General features: G+C 41.9%; 1 protein-coding gene across 3 annotated transcripts in view; it reads right to left on the reverse strand.

The window, feature by feature from the left end:
- The window catches only part of LOC139748680 (cadherin-AgCad1-like), a 305223-nt gene that overhangs the window by 143817 nt on the left and 139550 nt on the right, over positions 1-21856 (reverse strand). For all 3 annotated transcript variants that reach the window (XM_071661965.1, XM_071661968.1, XM_071661967.1), the window contains 2 exons: positions 16815-16956; positions 4172-4264 (listed from right to left, as the gene is read on the reverse strand). In XM_071661965.1, coding sequence (XP_071518066.1) covers positions 4172-4264; positions 16815-16956 — 235 coding nt within the window. The remainder of the gene's footprint in view (positions 1-4171; positions 4265-16814; positions 16957-21856) is intronic.

A 21856-nucleotide genomic window follows, 5' to 3' on the forward strand; every position in this document is an offset into this window, starting at 1 on the left:
GATCATATAGTGCGGGAGGTAAGTTGCTAGAAGTAGTGAAAAGTTTTCATCGAGGATGTAAGGCATGTGTACGAGTAGGAAGAGAGGAAAGTGATTGGTTCCCAGTGAATGTCAGTTTGCAGCAAGGGTGCGTGATGTCTCCATGGTTGTTAATTTGTTTATGGATAGGTTTGTTAGGAAGGTGAATGCAAGAGTTTTGGAGAGAGGGGCAAGTATGCAGTCTGTTGTTGATGAGAGGACTTGGGAAGTGAGTCAGTTGTTGTTTGCTGATGATACAGCATTGGTGGCTGATTCAGGTGAAAAACTGCAGAAGCTGGTGACTGAATTTGGTAAAGTGTGTGCAAAAAGAAAGCTGAGTAAATATGTATAAGAGCAATGTTATTCGGTTCAGCAGGGTTGAGGGACAAGTAAATTGGGAGGCAAGTTTGAATGAAGAAAAACTGGAGGAAGTGAAGTGATTCAGATATCTAGGAGTGGATTTGGCAGGGGATGGAACCATGGAGGTGGAAGTGAGTCACAGGGTGGGGGAGGGGGGCGAAAATCCTGGGAGCCTTGAAGAATGTGTGGAAGGTGAGAATGTTATCTGAGAGAGCAAAAATGGGTATGTTTGAAGGAATAGTGGTTCTAACAATGTTATATGGTTACGAGGCGTGGGCTATAGATAGGGTAGTGCGGAGGAGGGTGGATGTGTTGGAAATGAGATGTCTGAGGACAATATGTGGTGTAAGGTGGTTTGGTCGAGTAAGTAATGAAAGGGTAAGAGAGATGTGTGGTAATAAAAAGAGTGTGGTTGAGAGAGCAGAAGAGGGTGTATTGAAATGGTTTGGTCACATGGAGAGAATGAGTGAGGAAAGATTGACAAAGAGGATATATGTGTCAGAGGTGGAGGGAATGAAGAGAAGTGGGAGACCAAATTGGAGGTGGAAGGATGGAGTGAAAAAGATTATGAGCAATCGGAGCCTAAACATGCAGAAGGGTGAAAGGCGTGCAAGGAATAGAGTGAACTGGAACGATGTATACCAGGGTCGACATGCTGTCAATGGATAGAACCAGGGCATGTGAAGCGTCTGGGGTAAACCATGAAAAGTTTTGTGGATCCTGGAAGTGGAAAGGGAGCTGTGCTTTCAGTGCATTTCATTATACATGACAGCTAGAGAGTGAGTGTGAACGAATGTGGCCTTTGTTGTCTTTTTTCTGGCACTACTTCGCGCGCATGCGGGCGACGGGGTGTCATTTTATGTGTGTCAGGGTGGCGACGGGAATGAATAAAGGCAGTAAGTATGAATTATGTACATGTGTATATATATATATATATATATATATGTCTGTGCATGTGTATATATGTATATGTCTGTGCACGTGTATGTATGTATATGTCTGTGCATGTGTATATATGTATACCTTGAAATGTATAGGTATGTATATGTGCGTGTGTGGACGTGTATGTATATACATGTGTATGTGGGCTGGTTGGGCCATTCTTTCATCTGTTTCCTTGTGCTACCTAGCTAACGTGGGAGACAGCGACAAAGTATAACGAAAATATAAATAAATTTACTATTTATTTTATTTATATTTATTTTGCTTTGTCGCTGTCTCCCGCGTTAGCGAGGTAGCACAAGGAAACAGATGAAAGAACGGCCCAACCCGCCCACATACACATGTATATACATACATGTCCACACACGCACAATATACATACCTATACATCTCAATGTACACATATATATACACACACAGACATATACATATATACACATGTACATAATTCATACTGTCTACCTTTATTTGTTCCCATCGCCACCTCGCCACACATGGAATAACAACCCCCTCCCCCCTCATGTGTGCCAGGTAGCGCTAGGAAAAACACCAAAGGCCCCATTCGTTCACACTCAGTCTCTAGCTGTCATGTAATAATGCACCGAAACCACAGCTCCCTTTCAACATCCAGGCAGCACACACTTTGCATGGTTTACCCCAGACGCTTCACATGCCCTGGTTCAATCCACTGACAGCATGTCGACCCCAGTATACCACATCATTCCAATTCACTCTATTCCTTGCACACCTTTCACCCTCCTGCATGTTCAGGCCACGATCACTCAAAATCTTTTTCACTCCATCTTTCCACCTCCAATTTGGTCTCCCACTTCTCCTCGTTCCCTCCACCTCCGACACATATATCCTCTTAGTCAATCTTTCCCCACTCATTCTCTCCATGTGACCAAAACATTTCAAAACACCCTCTTCTGCTCTCTCAACCACACTTTTTATTTCCACACATCTCTCTCACCCTTACATCACTTACTCGATCAAACCACCTCACACCACATATTGTCCTCAAACATCTCATTTCCAGCACATCCATCCTCCTGCACACAACTCTATCCATAGCCCATGCCTCCCAACCATACAACATTGTTGGAACCACTATTCCTTCAAACATACCCATTTTTGCTTTCCGAGATAATGTTCTCGACTTCCACACATTCTTCAAGGCTCCCAGGATTTTCGCCCCCTCCCCCACCCTATGATTCACTTCCGCTTCCATGGTTCCATCCACTGCCAGATCCACTCCCAGATATCTAAAACACTTCACTTCCTCCAGCTTTTCTCCATTCAAACTTACCTCCCAATTGACTTGACCCTCAACCCTACTGTACCTAATAGCCTTGCTCTTATTCACATTTACTCTTAACTTTCTTCTTTCACACACTTTACCAAACTCAGTCACCAGCTTCTGCAGTTTCTTACATGAATCAACCACTAGCGCTGTATCATCAGCGAACAACAACTGACTCACTTCCCAAGCTCTCATCCACAACAGACTTCATACTTGCCCCTCTTTCCAAAACTCTTGCATTCACCTCCCTAACAACCCCATCCATAAACAAATTAAACAACCATGGAGACATCACACACCCCTGCCACAAACCTACATTCACTGAGAACCAATCACTTTCCTCTCTTCCTACACGTACACATGCCTTACATCCTCAATAAAAACTTTTCACTGCTTCTAACAACTTGCCTCCCACACCATATATGCTTAATACCTTCCACAAAGCATCTCTATCAACTCTATCATATGCCTTCTCCAGATCCATAAATGCTACATACAAATCCATTTGCTTTTCTAAGTATTTCTCGCATACATTCTTCAAAGCAAACACCTGATTCACACATCCTCTACCACTCCTGAAACCACACTGCTCTTCCCCAATCTGATGCTCTGTACATGCCTTCACCCTCTCAATCAATACCTTCCCATATAATTTACCAGGAATACTCAACAAACTTATACCTCTGTAATTTGAGCACTCACTCTTATCCCCTTTGCCTTTGTACAATGGCACTATGCAAGCATTTTGCCAATCCTCAGGCACCTCACCATGAATCATACATACATTAAATAACCTTACCAACCAGTCAACAATACAGTCACCCCCTTTTTTAATAAATTCCACTGCAATACCATCCAAACCTGCTGCTTTGCCGGCTTTCATCTTCCGTAAAGCTTTTACGACCTCTTCTCTATTTACCAAATCATTTTCCCTAACCCTCTCACTTTGCACACCACCTCGATCAAGACACCCCACATCTGCCACTCTATCATCAAACACACTCTATCATCAAACACATTCAACAAACCTTCAAAATACTCACTCCATCTCCTTCTCACATCACCACTACTTGTTATCACCTCCCCATTAGCTATTTATACTTTTATTTATTATACTTTGTCATTGCCTCCTGCGTTAGTGAGGTAGCACAAGGAAACAGATGAAAGAATGGCCCAACCCACCCACATACACATGTATATACATACACTTCCACACACGCACATATACACACCTATACATTTCAGTATATACATATATATACATACACAGATATATACATATATAGACATGCACATAATTCATACTTACTGCCTTCACTCAAAATACAAATGTCAAAATACATAAAGAAATATCCAAAGCTATAGAAATATATGTAGAACAATCAAATTTTATGATGCATAAGTCATAAATGTAATCTTTATATATATATATGATGAATCAGTACATAGAACTGAAAATTGTCTAAGAAACACAAGAGAATTCTGATCACTACATAATAAATTGCACCTGATGACTTTTTTATGAGAAACACAATATTTGACATTTACCTGTTGTGATATTGACTTTAAACGGTAAGCGACGATTTTTTTCACCTTCCAAATGTTCATTAAGCAGGGAATAAGATACTTCTCTGTGTACATCTGCAAAAGAATAAACCTTTTGACCATTAAATCACCTGGGGACATAACATAAGTGAATAAGAGCAAGGTTATTAGGTTCAGTAGGGTTGAGAGACAAGTAAAATGGGATGTAAGTTTGAATGGAGAAAGGTTGGAGGAAGAAGTGTTTTATATATCTGGGAGTGGACTTGGCAGCAAATGGAACCATGGAAGTGGAAGTGAGTCACATGGTGGGGGAAGGGGCGAAGGTTCTGGTAATGATGAAGAATGTGTAGAAGGAGAGAACATTATTTCGGAGAACAAAAATGGGTATGTTTGAAGGAATAGTAGTTCCAATAACATCATATGGTCGTGAGGCATGGGCTATAGATAGGATCATACGGAGGAGCGTGTTTGAGGACAAGATGTGGGGTGAGGTGGTTTGACTGAGTAATTAAAGAAAGGGTGAGAGAGATATGTGGAAATAAAAAGTGTGGTTGAGAGCGCAGAAGAGGGTGTGTTGAAATGGTTTGAGCATATGAAAAGAATGAGTATAACGGGATCGACATGCTGTCAATGGACTGAACCAGGCATGTGAAGCACCTGGGATAAACCATGGAAAAGTCTGTGAAGCCTGGATGTGGATAAGGGGCTGTGGATTTGGTGCATTACACATGACAGCTAGAGACTGAGTGTGAATGAATGTGGCCTATTTTGTCTGTCTTCCTGGCACTACCTTGCTGAAGAAGGGGGTAGTGATGCTGTTTCCTGTGGGGCGGGGTATGTGTATGTTATTTTCTAATTATACTTAACCGCCGTCTCCCAAGTTAGAGAGGTAGCACAAGGAAACAGATGAGGAATGGCCCAATCCACCTACAAACACATGTATATACATAAACATCCACACACGCACATATACATATATATATCTATATATATATCTATATATATATATATATATATATATATATATATATATATATATATATATATATACATTTCAATGTATGCATACATATACATACACAGACATATACATATTACACATGTATATATCCATGGAAGGCAGCAGCAGGAATACACATAAAAGGCCACATTCATTCACACTCAGTCTCAAGCTATCATATGTAATGCACCAAAACTACAGCTCCCTTTCCATATCCAGACACCATAGACCTTTCCATGGTTTACCCCAGACGCTTCACATGCCCTGGTTCAATCCACTGACAGCACGTCGACCCCAGTACACCACATTGTTCCAATTCTCTCTATTCCTTGCACGCCTTTCACCCTCCTGTATGTTCAGGCCCCAATCACTCAAAATCCTTTTCACTCCATCCTTCCACCTCCAATTTGGTCTCCCACTTCTCCTTGTTCCCTCCACCTCTGACACATAAACTCTCTTTGTCATTCTTTCCTCACTCCTTCTCTACATATGTCCAAACCATTGCAACACACACTCTTCTGCTCTCTCAGCCACACTCTTTTTATCTCCACACATCTCTCTTACCCTTTCATTACTTACTCTATCAAACCACCTCACACTACATACTGTCCTCAAACATTTCATTTTCAACACATCCACCCTCCTCCATACAACTTTATCTGTTGCCCTGCCTCGTACCCATATAATATTGTTGGAATCACTATTCCTTCAAACATCCACATTTTTGCTCTCCAAATAATGTTCTCTCCTCCCATACATTCTTCATCACTCCCAGAAACTTTGCCCCCCCTCCCTGTGACTCACTTCCATGGTTCCATTCACTAAGTCCACACCCATATATCTAAAACACTTCACTTCCTCCACTTTTTCACCATTCAAACTTGCATCCCAATTAACTTGTCTCTCAACCCTACAGAACCTAATAAACTTGCTCTTATTCACAGTTACTCTCAACTTTCTCCTTTCACAATTTTCCAAACTCAGTCACCAACTTTTGTAGTTTCTCACTTGAATCAGCCTCCAGAGCTGTATCTTCAGAGAACAAATGACTCACTTCCCAGGCCTTCTATCCCCAACAGACTGCACAATCACCTCTCTCTCCAAAACTCTTGCATTTACCTCCCTGACCTACCCATCCATAAACAAAATAAACATCCATGGGGACATCATACACCCCTGCCACAGACGGACCTTCACTGGGAACCAATCACTCTCTTCTCTTCCTACTCGTACACATGCTTTACATCCTTGGTAAAAACCTTCCACAGCTTCTAACAGCTTATCTTCCACAAAGCATCTCTATCAACTCCACAAAGCATCTCTATCAACTCTATCATATGCCTTCTCCAGATCCGTAAATGCCACATACAAATCCATCTGTTTTTCTGAGTATTTCTCACATACATTCTTCAAAGCAAACACCTGATCCACACCTGATCCTCTACCATTTCCGAAACCATACTGCTCCTCCCTAATCTGATGCTCTGAGATGTTTGAGGACAATAAGTGGTATGAGGTGGTTTGATCAAGTAAGTAATGAAAGGGTAAGAGAGATGAGTGGCAATAAAAAGAATACTAAATAAACTTATGCTTCTGTAGTTTAAACACTCATCTTAATCCTCTTTGCCTTTGTACAATGGTACTATGCATGTTTTGGATATGACTGGATACTGTGTTCATGTAAACGGTAAAATCAAAGAAAAGAATACATTCGACATAAATCATGATTATATTTTATATATCATATCTACTTAGCATAAAAATGTATTAGATAAACTAAATTAATATATTATATATTATTATTAATAAACCTAATCACTGTTTCCTGCATCAGCAAGGTAGCGCAAGGAAAGAGACGAAGAATGGTCCAAATAAATACACATGATAGATAAGGACATAAGGGGAGTGGAGGAGGAATGGGATGTATTTAGGGAAGCAGTGATGGCTTGCGCAAAAGATGCTTGTTGCATGAGAAGCGTGGGAGGTGGGCAGATTAGAAAGGGTAGTGAGTGGTCAGATGAAGAAGTAAGATTATTGGTGAAAGAGAAGAGAGAGGCATTTGGACGATTTTTACAGGGAAATAGTGCAAATGATTGGGAGATGTATAAAAAAAAGAGGCAGGTAAAGAGAAAGGTGCAAGAGGTGAAAAAGAGGGCAAATGAGAGTTGACGTGAGAGCATCATTAGATTTTAGAGTATCATTAAATTTTCCCCCTATCCCTGGGGATAGGGGAGAAAGAATACTTCCCACGCATTCCTCACGTGCTGTAGGTGACTAAAGGGATGAGAGCAGGGGGCTAGAAACCATCCCCTCTTTGTATTTTAGCTTTCTAAAAGGGGAAACAGAAGAAGGGGTCATGCAGGGATTGCCCCTCCTCCTCGAAGGCTCAGATTGGGTGTGTCTAAATGTGTTTAGATGTAACCAAGATGAGAAAAAAGGAGAGATAGATAGTATGTTTGAGGAAAGGAACCTGGATGTTTTGGCTCTGAGTGAAATGGAGCTCAAGGGTAAAGGGGAAGAGTGGTTTGGGAATGTTTTGGGAGTAAAGTCAGGGGTTCGTGAGACGACAAGAGCAAGAGAAGGAGTAGCACTACTCCTGAAACAGGAGTGGTGGGAGTATGTGATAGAGTGTAAGAAATTAAACTCTAGATCGATATGGGGAAAACTGAAAGTGGATGGAGAGAGATGGGTGATTATTGGTGCATATGCACCTGGGCATGAGGTGGTGTGCAAAGTGAGAGGGTTAGGAAGAATGATTTGGTAAACAGAGATGAGGTAGTAAAAGCTTTGTGGAAGATGAAAGCTGGCAAGGCAGCGGGTTTGGATGGTATTGCAGTGGAATTTATTAAAAAAGGGGGTAACTGTGTTGTTGACTGGTTGATCAAGATATTTAATGTATGTATGACTCATGGTTTCCCATTTTTAGAAAGTTAAAATACAAGGAGGGGAGGATTTCTGGCCCCCCACTCCCGTCCCCTCTAGTCGCCTTCTACGACACGTGAGGAATGCGTGGGAAGTATTCTTTCACCCCTATCCCCAGGGATAATATATATATATATATATATATATTCATATTTTATTTTTTTTATTATACTTTGTCGCTGTCTCCCGCGTTTGCGAGGTAGCGCAAGGAAACAGACGAAAGAAACGGCCCAACCCTCCCCCCCATACACATGTATATACATACATCCACACACGCAAATATACATACCTACACAGCTTTCCATGGTTTACCCCAGACGCTTCACATGCCCTGATTCAATCCACTGACAGCATGTCAACCCCAGTATACCACATCGATCCAATTCACTCTATTCCTTGCCCTCCTTTCACCCTCCTGCATGTTCAGGCCCCGATCACACAAAATCTTTTTCACTCCATCTTTCCACCTCCAATTTGGTCTCCCACTTCTCCTCGTTCCCTCCACCTCCGACACATATATCCTCTTGGTCAATCTTTCCTCACTCATTCTCTCCATGTGCCCAAACCATTTCAAAACACCCTCTTCTGCTCTCTCAACCACACTCTTTTTATTTCCACACATCTCTCTTACCCTTACGTTACTTACTCGATCAAACCACCTCACACCACACATTGTCCTCAAACATCTCATTTCCAGCACATCCATCCTCCTGCGCACAACTCTATCCATAGCCCACGCCTCACAACCATACAACATTGTTGGAACCACTATTCCTTCAAACATACCCATTTTTGCTTTCCGAGATAATGTTCTCGACTTCCACACATCCTTCAAGGCTCCCAGAATTTTCGCCCCCTCCCCCACCCTATGATCCACTTCCGCTTCCATGGTTCCATCCGCTGCCAGATCCACTCCCAGATATCTAAAACACTTCACTTCCTCCAGTTTTTCTCCATTCAAACTCACCTCCCAATTGACTTGACCCTCAACCCTACTGTACCTAATAACCTTGCTCTTATTCACATTTACTCTTAACTTTCTTCTTCCACACACTTTACCAAACTCAGTCATCAGCTTCTGCAGTTTCTCACATGAATCAGCCACCAGCGCTGTATCATCAGCGAACAACAACTGACTCACTTCCCAAGCTCTCTCATCCCCAACAGACTTCATACTTGCCCCTCTTTCCAAAACTCTTGCATTTACCTCCCTAACAACCCCATCCATAAACAAATTAAGCAACCATGGAGACATCACACACCCCTGCCGCAAACCTACATTCACTGAGAACCAATCACTTTCCTCTCTTCCTACACGCACACACACACATATATATATATATATATATATATATATATATTATCCCTGGGGATAGGGGAGAAAGAATACTTCCCACGTATTCCCTGCGTGTCGTAGAAGGCGACTAAATGGGGAGGGAGCGGGTGGCTGGAAATCCTCCCCTCTCGTTTTTTTTTAATTTTCCAAAAGAAGGAACAGAGAAGGGGGCCAGGTGAGGATTTTCCCTCTAAGGCCCAGTCCTCTGTTCTTAGCGCTACCTCGCAAGTGCGGGAAATGGCGAATCGTATGAAAAAAAAAAAAAATATATATATATATATATACATATGAAAAATGTAAGAAATAATTTAGAAAACAAACTTCTAGCTTGAAATGAAATGAAAAATGAATGTACCTATGTCCTAAAAATGGTTATGGATGAACAAACAGCAAAGGGGAATGTACCAAATTCAAACCTCCTTGCTATTGGTGCTCACTTAGCCAACCAAATTCCAGAGTTCCCCGAAGAGTACATGGACCAAAGTAAAGCCACCAATCAGGAGATGAGAGAGAACAGGATCGGGCAACATAGAGGAATGCTACTGGCCGGGAAAGGTTCACGTGACAAGAGGATGGTGGTAGTGGAGGCTGGACATCTGCAAAAAGGCCTTCAACTGCTATGAAAGATGGCAATCTGAGGCCTCCTGTGAAGAGCCCTCCCACGGAGCCCTTTTTTGGGAATCTAGAGGGAAGGAAGATGAAAGACTTTGACTGGGAGCCTTAGTGGTCGACCCTGCCAGTTAGTCACCTGTCATGGACGTTACTCTGTGTATAGCCTTGGGCCCGGCTCAGGGTGATATGGAAGCACTCTCGTACACTATTATGGTGAAGTACGGTCTCTATACAAAATAAATTTGCATATGTATACTTGATAAAAATAAAATTCTAAATGTTATCCACATTCCTAACAAGATCCTATCAGAAATCTCCAGTAGTCATTTTGGCACAATCGTTACTTACAACCAAGTTAAACTGGTATTTCGTTTGGCAATATAGAAAGTAGCAAGAAAAAATCAGCAAATGGATTTGTATGTAGCATTTATGGATCTGGAGAAGGCATACGATAGAGTTGATAGAGATGCTTTGTGGAAGGTATTAAGAATATATGGTGTGGGAGGCAAGTTGTTAGAAGCAGTGAAAAGTTTTTATCGAGAATGTAAGGCATGTGTACGTGTAGGAAGAGGGGAAAGTGATTGGTTCTCAGTGAATGTAGGTTTGCGGCAGGGGTGTGTGATGTCTCCATGGTTGTTTAATTTGTTTATGGATGGTGTTGTTAGGGAGGTAAATGCAAGAGTTTTGGAAAGAGGGGCAAGTATGAAGTCTGTTGTGAATGAGAGAGCTTGGGAAGTGAGTCATTTGTTGTTCACTGATGATACAGCGCTGGTGGCTGATTCATGTGAGAAACTGCAGAAGCTGGTGACTGAGTTTGGTAAAGTGTGTGAAAGAAGAATGTTAAGAGTAAATGTGAATAAGAGCAAGGTTATTAGGTACAGTAGGGTTGAGGGTCAAGTCAATTGGGAGGTAAGTTTGAATGGAGAAAAACTGGAGGAAGTAAAGTGTTTTAGATATCTGGGAGTGGATCTGGCAGCGGATGGAACCATGGAAGCGGAAGTAGATCATAGGGTGGGGGAGGGGGTGAAAATTCTGGAAGCCTTGAAGAATGTGTGGAAGTCGAGAACATTATCTCGGAAAGCAAAAATGGGTATGTTTGAAGGAATAGTGGTTCCAACAATGTTGTATGGTTGCGAGGAGTGGGCTATGGATAGAGTTGTGCGCAGGAGGGTGGATGTGCTGGAAATGAGATGTTTGAGGACAATGTGTGGTGTGAGGTGGTTTGATCGAGTAAGTAATGTAAGGGTAAGAGAGATGTGTGGATATAAAAAGAGCGTGGTTGAGAGAGCAGAAGAGGGTGTTTTGAAATGGTTTGGGCACATGGAGAGAATGAGTGAGGAAAGATTGACCAAGAGGATATATATGTCGGATGTGGAGGGAACGAGGAGAAGTGGGAGACCAAATTGGAGGTGGAAAGATGGAGTGAAAAAGATTTTGAGTGATCGGGGCCTGAACATGCAGGAGGGTGAAAAGCGGGCAAGGAATAGAGTGAATTGGATCGATGTGGTATACCGGGGTTGATGTGCTGTCAGTGGATTGAATCAGGGCATGTGAAGCGTCTGGGGTAAACCATGGAAAGTAGTGTGAGGCCTGGATGTGGAAAGGGAGCTGTGGTTTTGGGCATTATTGCATGACAGCTAGAGACTGAGTGTGAACGAATGGGGCCTTTGTTGTCTTTTCCTAGCGCTACCTCACACACATGAGGGGGGAGGGGGATGGTATTCCATGTGTGGCGAGGTGGCGATGGAAATGAATAAAGGCAGACAGTGTGAATTGTGTACATGGGTGTATATGTATGTGTCTGTGTGTGTATATATATGTGTACATTGAGATGTATAGGTATGTATTTTTGCGTGTGTGGATGTGTATGTATATACATGTTTATGGGGGTGGGTTGGGCCATATCTTTCATCTGTTTCTTTGCACTACCTCGCAAACGCGGGAGACAGCGACAAAGCAAAATAAATAATAAATAAAATAAATAATGACTCATGGTGAGGTGCCTGAGGATTGACGAAATGCATGCATAGTGCCATTGTACAAAGGCAATGGGGATAAAGGTGAGTGCTCAAATTACAGAGGTATAAGTTTGTTGAGTATTCCTGGGAAATTATATGGGAGGGTATTGATTGAGAGGGTGAAGGCATGTACAGAGCATCAGATTGGGGAAGAGCCCAATCTGAGTCTACGAGGAGAATGAGCACTCCCCGCGTGACTCCTTCTGTTTCCCATTTTTTAGAAAGTTAAAAGTACAAGGAGGGGATTTATATAATTTTATATAATTTATATAATATAATTTATATAATTTTAATAGATTTACATAATTTTTTTCATTTTATTATACTTTGTCGCTGTCTCCCGCATTAGCGAGGTAGCACAAGGAAACAGACAAAAGAATGGCCCAACCCACCCACATACACATGTATATACATACACGTCAACATACAAACATATACATGCCTATACATCTCAACGTATACATATATATATACACATACCAACATATACATATATACACATGTACATAATTCATACTGGCTGCCCTTATTCATTCTTGTCGCCATCACCCCACACATGAAATAACAACCCCCTCCCCCCGCATGTGCACAAGGTAGCGCTAGGAAAAGACAACAAAGGTCGCATTCGTTCACACTCAGTCTCTAGCTGTCATGTATAATGCACTGAAACCACAGCTCCCTTTCCACATCCAGGCCCCACACAACTTTCCATGGTTTACCCCAGACGCTTCACATGCTCTCGTTCGAATCCACTGACAGCATGTCGACCCCGGTATACCACATCGTTCCAATTCACTCTATTCCTTGCATGCCTTTCACCCTCCTGCATGTTCTGGCCCCAATCACACAAAATCTTTTTCACTCCATCTTTCCACCTCCAATTTGGTCTCCCACTTCTCCTCGTTCTCTCCACCTCTGACACATATATCCTCTCGGTCAATCTCTCCTCACTCATTTTCTCCATGTGACCAAACCATTTCAAAACACCCTCTTCTGCTCTCTCAACCACACTCTTTTAATTACCACACATCTCTCTAACCCTTTCATTACTTACTCAATCAAACCACCTCACACCACATATTGTACTCAAACATCTCATTTCCAGCACATCCACCCTCCTCCGCACAACTCTATCCATAGCCCATGCCTCGCAACCATATATCATTGTTGGAACCACTAATCCTTCAAACATAGCCACTTTTGCTTTCCAAGATAACATTCTTGACTTCCACACATTTTTCAACGCTCCCAGAACTTTCGCCCCCTCCCCCACCCTATGATTCACTTCCGCTTCCATGGTTCCATCCGCTGCCAAATCCACTCCATGATATCTAAAACACTTCACTTCCTCCAGTTTTTCTCCATTAAAACTTACCTCCCAATTGACTTGTCCCTCAACCCTACTGTACCTAATAACCTTGCCCTTATTTACATTTACTCTCAGCTTTCTTCTTTCACACACTTTACCAAACTCAGTCACCAGTTTCTGTAGTTTCTCACACGAATCAGCCACCAGTGCTGTATCATCAGCAAACAACAAATGACTCACTTCCCAAGCTCTCTCATCCACAACAGACTGCATACTTGCCCCTCTTTCCAAAATTTTTGCATTTACCACCCTAATAACCCCATCCATAAACAAATTAAACAACAATGGAGATATCACACACCCCCGCCGCAAACCAACATTCACTGAGAACCAATCACTTTCCTCTCTTCCTACTCATACACATGCCTTACATCCTTGATAAAAACTTTTCACTGATTCTAACAACTTGCCTCCCACACCATATATTCTTAATACCTTCCACAAAGTATCTCTCTCAACTCTATCATATGCCTTCTCCAGATCCATAAATGCCACATACAAATCCATTTGCTTTTCTAAGTATTTCTCGCATACATTCTTCAAAGCAAACACCTGATTCACACATCCTCTACCACTTCTGAAACCACACTGCTCTTCCCCAATCTGATGCTCTATACATGCCTTCACCCTCTCAATCAATACCCTTTCATATAATTTACCAGGAATACTCAACAAACTTATACCTCTGTAATTTAAGCACTCAGTTTTATCCCCTTTGCCTTTGTACAATGGCACTATGCAAGCATTCCGCCAATCCTCAGGCACCTCACCATGAGTCATACATACATTAAATAACCTTACCAACCAGTCAATAATACAGTCACCCACTTTTTTTAATACATTCCACTGCAATACCATCCAAACCCACTGCCTTGCCGGCTTTGCCGGCTTTCATCTTCCTCAAAGCTTTTACTATCTCTTCTCTGTTTACCAAATCATTCTCCCTAACCCTCTCACTTTGCACACCACCTCGACCAAAACACCCTATATTTGCTACTTTGTCATCAAACACATTCAACAAACCTTCAAAATACTCACTCCATCTCCTTCTCACATCACCACTACTTGTTATCACCTCCCCATTTGCCCCCTTCACTGATGTTCCCATTTGTTCCCTTTTCTTACGCACTTTATTGACCTCCTTCCAAAACATATTTTCATTCTCCCTTAAATTTAATGATACTCTCTCACTCCAACTCTCATTTGCCCTTTTTTTTTACCTCTTGCACCTTTCTCTTGACCTTCTGCCTCTTTCTTTTATATATCTCCCACTCATTTGCATTATCACCCTGCAAAAATTGTCCAAATGCCTCTCTCTTCTCTTTCACTAATAATCTTACTTCTTCATCCCACCACACACTACCCTTTCTAATCTGCCCACCTCCCACACTTCTCATGCCACAAGCATCTTTTACGCAAGCCATCACTGCTTCCCTAAATACATCCCATTCCTCGCCCACTCCCCTTACCTCCTTTGTTCTCAACTTTTTCCATTCTGTACGCATTCTCTCCTGGTACTTCCTCACACAAGTCTCCTTCCCAAGCTCACTTACTCTCACCACTCTCTTCACCCCAACATTCTCTCTTGTTTTCTGAAAACCTCTACATATATTCAACTTCGTCTCCAGAAGATAATGATCTAACATCCCTCCAGTTGCACGTCTCAGCACATTAACATCCAAAAGTCTCTCTTTCGCGTGCCTATCAATTAACACATAATCCAATAACGCTCTCTGGCCTCCTCTCCTACTTTTTTTTTTTTTTGCCGCTGTCTCCCGCGTTTGCGAGGTAGCGCAAGGAAACAGACGAAAGAAATGGCCCAACCCACCCACATACACAATGTATATACATACACGTCCACACACGCAAATATACATACCTATACATCTCAATGTACACATATATATATACACACACAGACATATACATATATACCCATGCACACAATTCACACTGTCTGCCTTTATTCATTCCCATCGCCACCTCGCCACACATGGAATACCATCCCCCTTCCCCCTCATGTGTGCAAGGCAGCACTAGGAAAAGACAACAAAGGCCCCATTCGTTCACACTCAGTCTCTAGCTGTCATGCAATAATGCCCAAAACCACAGCTCCCTTTCCACATCCAGGCCCCACACAACTTTCCATGGTTTACCCCAGACGCTTCACATGTCCTGATTCAATCCACTGACAGCACGTCAACCCCAGTATACCACATCGATCCAATTCACTCTATTCCTTGCCCGCCTTTCACCCTCCTGCATGTTCAGGCCCCGATCACACAAAATATTTTTCACTCCATCTTTCCACCTCCAATTTGGTCTCCCACTTCTCCTCGTTCCCTCCACCTCCGACACATATATCCTCTTGGTCAATCTTTCCTCACTCATTCTCTCCATGTGCCCAAACCATTTCAAAACACCCTCTTCTGCTCTCTCAACCACACTCTTTTTATTTCCACACATCTCTCTTACCCTTACATTACTTACTCAATCAAACCACCTCACACCACATATTGTCCTCAAACATCTCATTTCCAGCACATCCACCCTCCTGCACACAACTCTATCCATAGCCCACGCCTCGCAACCATACAACATTGTTGGAACCACTATTCCTTAAAACATACCCATTTTTGCTTTCCGAGATAATGTTCTCGACTTCCACACATTCTTCAAGGCTCCCAGGATTTTCGCCCCCTCCCCCACCCTATGATCCACTTCCGCTTCCATGGTACCATCCGCTGCCAGATCCACTCCCAGATATCTAAAACACTTTACTTCCTCCAGTTTTTCTCCATTCAAACTTACCTCCCAATTGACTTGACCCTCAACCCTACTGTACCTAATAACCTTGCTCTTATTCACATCTACTCTTAACTTTCTTCTTTCACACGCTTTACCAAACTCAGTCACCAGCTTCTGCAGTTTCTCACATGAATCAGCCACCAGCGCTGTATCATCAGCGAACAACAACTGACTCACTTCCCAAGCTCTCTCATCCACAACAGACTTCATACTTGCCCCTCTTTCCAAAACTCTTTCATTCACCTCCCTAACAACCCCATCCATAAACAAACTTACATATGTATACTTATGTATATCTCTCTTTTTAGACCAAATATTCCCAATCACCAGTCCTTTTTCAACACATAAATCTACAAGCTCTTCATCTTTTCCATTTACAACACTGAACACTCCATGTACAACAATTATTCCCTCAACTGCCACATTGCTCACCTTTATATAATTTTATATAAATTTAGATAAAATATAATCATGGCAAATCAATTCTTTTCTTTGCTTTAACCATTTACATGAAGATACATCCAGTCATATCCATAGCAAATACCTACTAATCCCTACAACAAATATGATAATCAACACACCTTCTTCATCCTTATCATTGGCCTCAATATATGCCACATGTTTTCCATCACCTGAATTCTCAGCAACTTCTACTGTTCTGTTACATTTTTCTGGGTCCATTATAGGAGAATTGTCATTGATGTCAGTCACAGAAATGGTAATCTAGGAAGAGAACACTGGTTAATGGAATTTTGTTGATAAAGTAAATCATTGCTTTCAGCTGTACGACAAATGCAACAAAAAATTTGGTGTATGATTGATTAAATAGTCTTCTCACCTCAATATAACAAGCATTTTATTTCAAAAGTATAATTCAAAAAGACATTTCTATAAATGAGAACCATATCTACAGTGAATTAGTAAATATATCAAAATAAATGAAAGACAGAATGAAAATAAGGGTTTAAAAAAGAAAGATGAGGAGGTGAAGAAAAGATGGAGTTAATATTTTTAAGGAATGTTGAATGTGTTACATGATAGGGTGGTGGCAGTGGGGCATTTAGAATGAGGTGCAGACAAAGGAAGGTAGAAGGCAAAGGAGAGGATGATTAACCTTCTAAAAAAAAAAGACAGCCTTCAGTTTTGAGAAACACTTCATAGTGGTGTTACTATTATACAATCCTCTAAAGAACTGCAACAACTGAGAACAAATAAACAATGATAACAATGATGGAATAAGCAGGATGGTACATGAAGTAGTAACACAATTCTTTGAGATGGTAAAGTACTTACAAAGGGGGATTTCAATTATAAAGAGATAGAAAGGTTAAATTTAGAATCTCATGGTGATGGAGAGTCATGGAAGCAAGATCTTATAATATACAGGAAAACTTCCTATACTAACATTTGATAGAGCATATTGGGGTGAGCAGGACTGTTACATTCATTGCCAGATTTTATCTTCACATTTACTAGCTGATATTTACTGGTGATATGACGCTGATTGATTCCTTCAGTGCCATGCAGCTGGCTATTCAGGCAGCTATATCTCAAGCTTTCAAAACACCAAAAGTTATTCAGATGTTTGCAAAGAAGCAGCCAGACCAGCTACGAGAAAAACTATCCCAGATTGAGAGAGACCATAAGATTAGCAAGCTTGGTCTTGATTCTTACACACAGCAAAAGGTTGAAATTTTGAGTGCTCTGCAGAAACTTTATGGACCCTTAGCAGCACCAGAACAAAGTTTCCTTGATGTTCATGCGTCATCCCTTATGAAGAACTTTGATCAGGTCACAGATGAGACAGGTTCTAGTCAGTGGGTGTTGGAAATGGCTCGACAGGGAATTCACCAATGAGGGTACTTATGTGATGACATAGTTATGGATGGAAGGAACCGTGCACTACACATTAATCAACAGGGACTTTTTTTTTTTTTTGCTTTTTTTTGCTTTGTCGCTGTCTCCCGCATTTGTGAGGTAGTGCAAGGAAACAAACGAAAGAAATGGCCCAACCCACCCCCATACACATGTATATACATACGTCCACACACGCAAATATACATACCTACACAGCTTTCCATGGTTTACCCCAGACGCTTCACATGCCCTGATTCAATCCACTGACAGCACGTCAACCCGGTATAATACATCGATCCAATTCACTCTATTCCTTGCCCGCCTTTCACCCTCCTGCATGTTCAGGCCCCAATCACACAAAATCTTTTTCACTCCATCTTTCCACCTCCAATTTGGTCTCCCACTTCTCCTCCTTCCCTCCACCTCCGACACATATATCCTCTTGGTCAATCTTTCCTCACTCATTCTCTCCATGTGCCCAAACCATTTCAAAACACCCTCTTCTGCTCTCTCAACCACACTCTTATTATTTCCATACATCTCTCTTACCCTTACGTTACTTACTCGATCAAACCACCTCACACCACACATTGTCCTCAAACATCTCATTCCCAGCACATCCATCCTCCTGCGCACAACTCTATCCATAGCCCACGCCTCGCAACCATACAACATTGTTGGAACCACTATTCCTTCAAACATACCCATTTTTGCTTTCCGAGATAATGTTCTAGACTTCCACACATTCTTCAAGGCTCCCAGGATTTTCGCCCCCCTCCCCCACCCTATGATCCACTTCCGCTTCCATGGTACCATCCGCTGCCAGATCCACTCCCAGATATCTAAAACACTTTACTTCCTCCAGATTTTCTCCATTCAAACTTACCTCCCAATTGACTTGACCCTCAACCCTACTGTACCTAATTACCTTGCTCTTATTCACATTTACTCTTAACTTTCTTCTTTCACACACTTTACCAAACTCAGTCACCAGCTTCTGCAGTTTCTCACATGAATCAGCCACCAGCGCTGTATCATCAGCGAACAACAACTGACTCACTTCCCAATCTCTCTCATCCCCAACAGACTTCATACTTGCCCCTCTTTCCAAAACTCTTGCATTCACCTCCCTAACAACCCCATCCATAAACAAATTAAACAACCATGGACACATAACACACCCCTGCCGCAAACCTATTTTCACTGAGAACCATTCACTTTCCTCTCTTCCTACACGTACACATGACTTACATCCTCGATAAAAACTTTTCACTGCTTCTAACAACTTGCCTCCCACACCATATATTCTTAATACCTTCCACAGAGCATCTCTATCAACTCTATCATATGCCTTCTCCAGATCCATAAATGCTACATACAAATCCATTTGCTTTTCTAAGTATTTCTCACATACATTCTTCAAAGCAAACACCCGATCCACACATCCTCTACCACTTCTGAAACCACACTGCTCTTCCCCAATCTGATGCTCTGTACATGCCTTCACCCTCTCAATCAATACCCTCCCATATAATTTACGAGGGCCTTTGTATATATGTATATATATATATATATATATATATATATATATATATATATATATATATATATATATATATTTTCTTTTTTCTTTTTTTTTTTTTTGTCGCTGTCTCCCGCGTTTGCGAGGTAGCGCAAGGAAACAGACGAAAGAAATGGCCCAACCCACCCCCAAACACATGTATATACATACGTCCACACACACAAATATACATACCTACACAGCTTTCCATGGTTTACGCCAGACGCTTCACATGCCTTGATTCAATCCACTGACAGCACGTCAACCCTGGTATACCACATCGCTCCAACTCACCCTATTCCTTGCCCTCCTCTCACCCTCCTGCATGTTCAGGCCCCGATCACACAAAATCTTTTTCACTCCATCTTTCCACCTCCAATTTGGTCTCCCTCTTCTCCTCGTTCCCTCCACCTCCGACACATATATCCTCTTGGTCAATCTTTCCTCACTCATTCTCTCCATGTGCCCAAACCATTTCAAAACACCCTCTTCTGCTCTCTCAACCACGCTCTTTTTATTTCCACACATCTCTCTTACCCTTACGTTACTTACTCGATCAAACCACCTCACACCACACATTGTCCTCAAACATCTCATTTCCAGCACATCCATCCTCCTGCGCACAACTCTATCCATAGCCCACTCCTCGCAACCATACAACATTGTTGGAACCACTATTCCTTCAAACATACCCATTTTTGCTTTCCGAGATAATGTTCTCGACTTCCACACATTCTTCAAGGCTCCCAGAATTTTCGCCCCCTCCCCCACCCTATGATCCACTTCCGCTTCCATGGTTCCATCCGCTGCCAGATCCACTCCCAGATATCTAAAACACTTCACTTCCTCCAGTTTTTCTCCGTTCAAACTTACCTCCCAATTGACTTGACCCTCAACCCCACTGTACCTAATAACCTTGCTCTTATTCACATTTACTCTTAACTTTCTTCTTTCACACACTTTACCAAACTCAGTCACCAGCTTCTGCAGTTTCTCACATGAATCAGCCACCAGCGCTGTATCATCAGCAAACAACAACTGACTCACTCATTGCCAACGCTGTGGTCAACTCGCTGCTCCTCAACACGTCCATTTTCTAAAAAATTCTCATCCATCCCCGCCATTCGTTCGAGACAGAGAAAGATAAAGTTTCAAAGAATGCTCTCAGGTGTAATACTATTTGCAAAATTGTTCTCATGTCTCTCTTTATCTTTCTCATAATACTGTACGAATTGTTTGGAGCTGGAGTCATTTAATTGAAAGATATCTAACATTCAAAGATAGTAAGACTTGAACTAATGATTAACGAGAAAATTCATAATTAAAAAATCATTTTTGGTTTTTTCAGGAGTAAAATTCCCTCTCCCGATATCCAAACAGGTAACCAATATATACATATATATATATATATATATATATATATATATATATATATATATATATATATATATATATTTTTTTTTTATACTTTGTCGCTGTCTCCCGCGTTTGCGAGGTAGCGCAAGGAAACAGACGAAAGAAATGGCCCAACCCCCCCCATACACATGTACATACACACGTCCACACACGCAAATATACATACCTACACAGCTTTCCATGGTTTACCCCAGACGCTTCACATGCCTTGATTCAATCCACTGACAGCACGTCAACCCCTGTATACCACATCGCTCCAATTCACTCTATTCCTTGCCCTCCTTTCACCCTCCTGCATGTTCAGGCCCCGATCACACAAAATCTTTTTCACTCCATCTTTCCACCTCCAATTTGGTCTCCCTCTTCTCGTTCCCTCCACCTCCGACACATATATCATCTTGGTCAATCTTTCCTCACTCACTCTCTCCATGTGCCCAAACCATTTCAAAACACCCTCTTCTGCTCTCTCAACCACGCTCTTTTTATTTCCACACATCTCTCTTACCCTTACGTTACTTACTCGATCAAACCACCTCACACCACATATTGTCCTCAAACATCTCATTTCCAGCACATCCATCCTCCTGCGCACAACTCTATCCATAGCCCACGCCTCGCTACCATACAACATTGTTGGAACCACTATTCCTTCACACATACCCATTTTTGCTTTCCGAGATAATGTTCTCGACTTCCACACATTATTCAAGGCTCCCAGGATTTTCGCCCCCTCCCCCACCCTATGATCCACTTCCGCTTCCATGGTTCCATCCGCTGCCAGATCCACTC

The sequence above is a fragment of the Panulirus ornatus genome, chromosome 5, assembly GCF_036320965.1.
Source record: "Panulirus ornatus isolate Po-2019 chromosome 5, ASM3632096v1, whole genome shotgun sequence".
Lineage (NCBI taxonomy): Eukaryota > Metazoa > Arthropoda > Malacostraca > Decapoda > Palinuridae > Panulirus > Panulirus ornatus.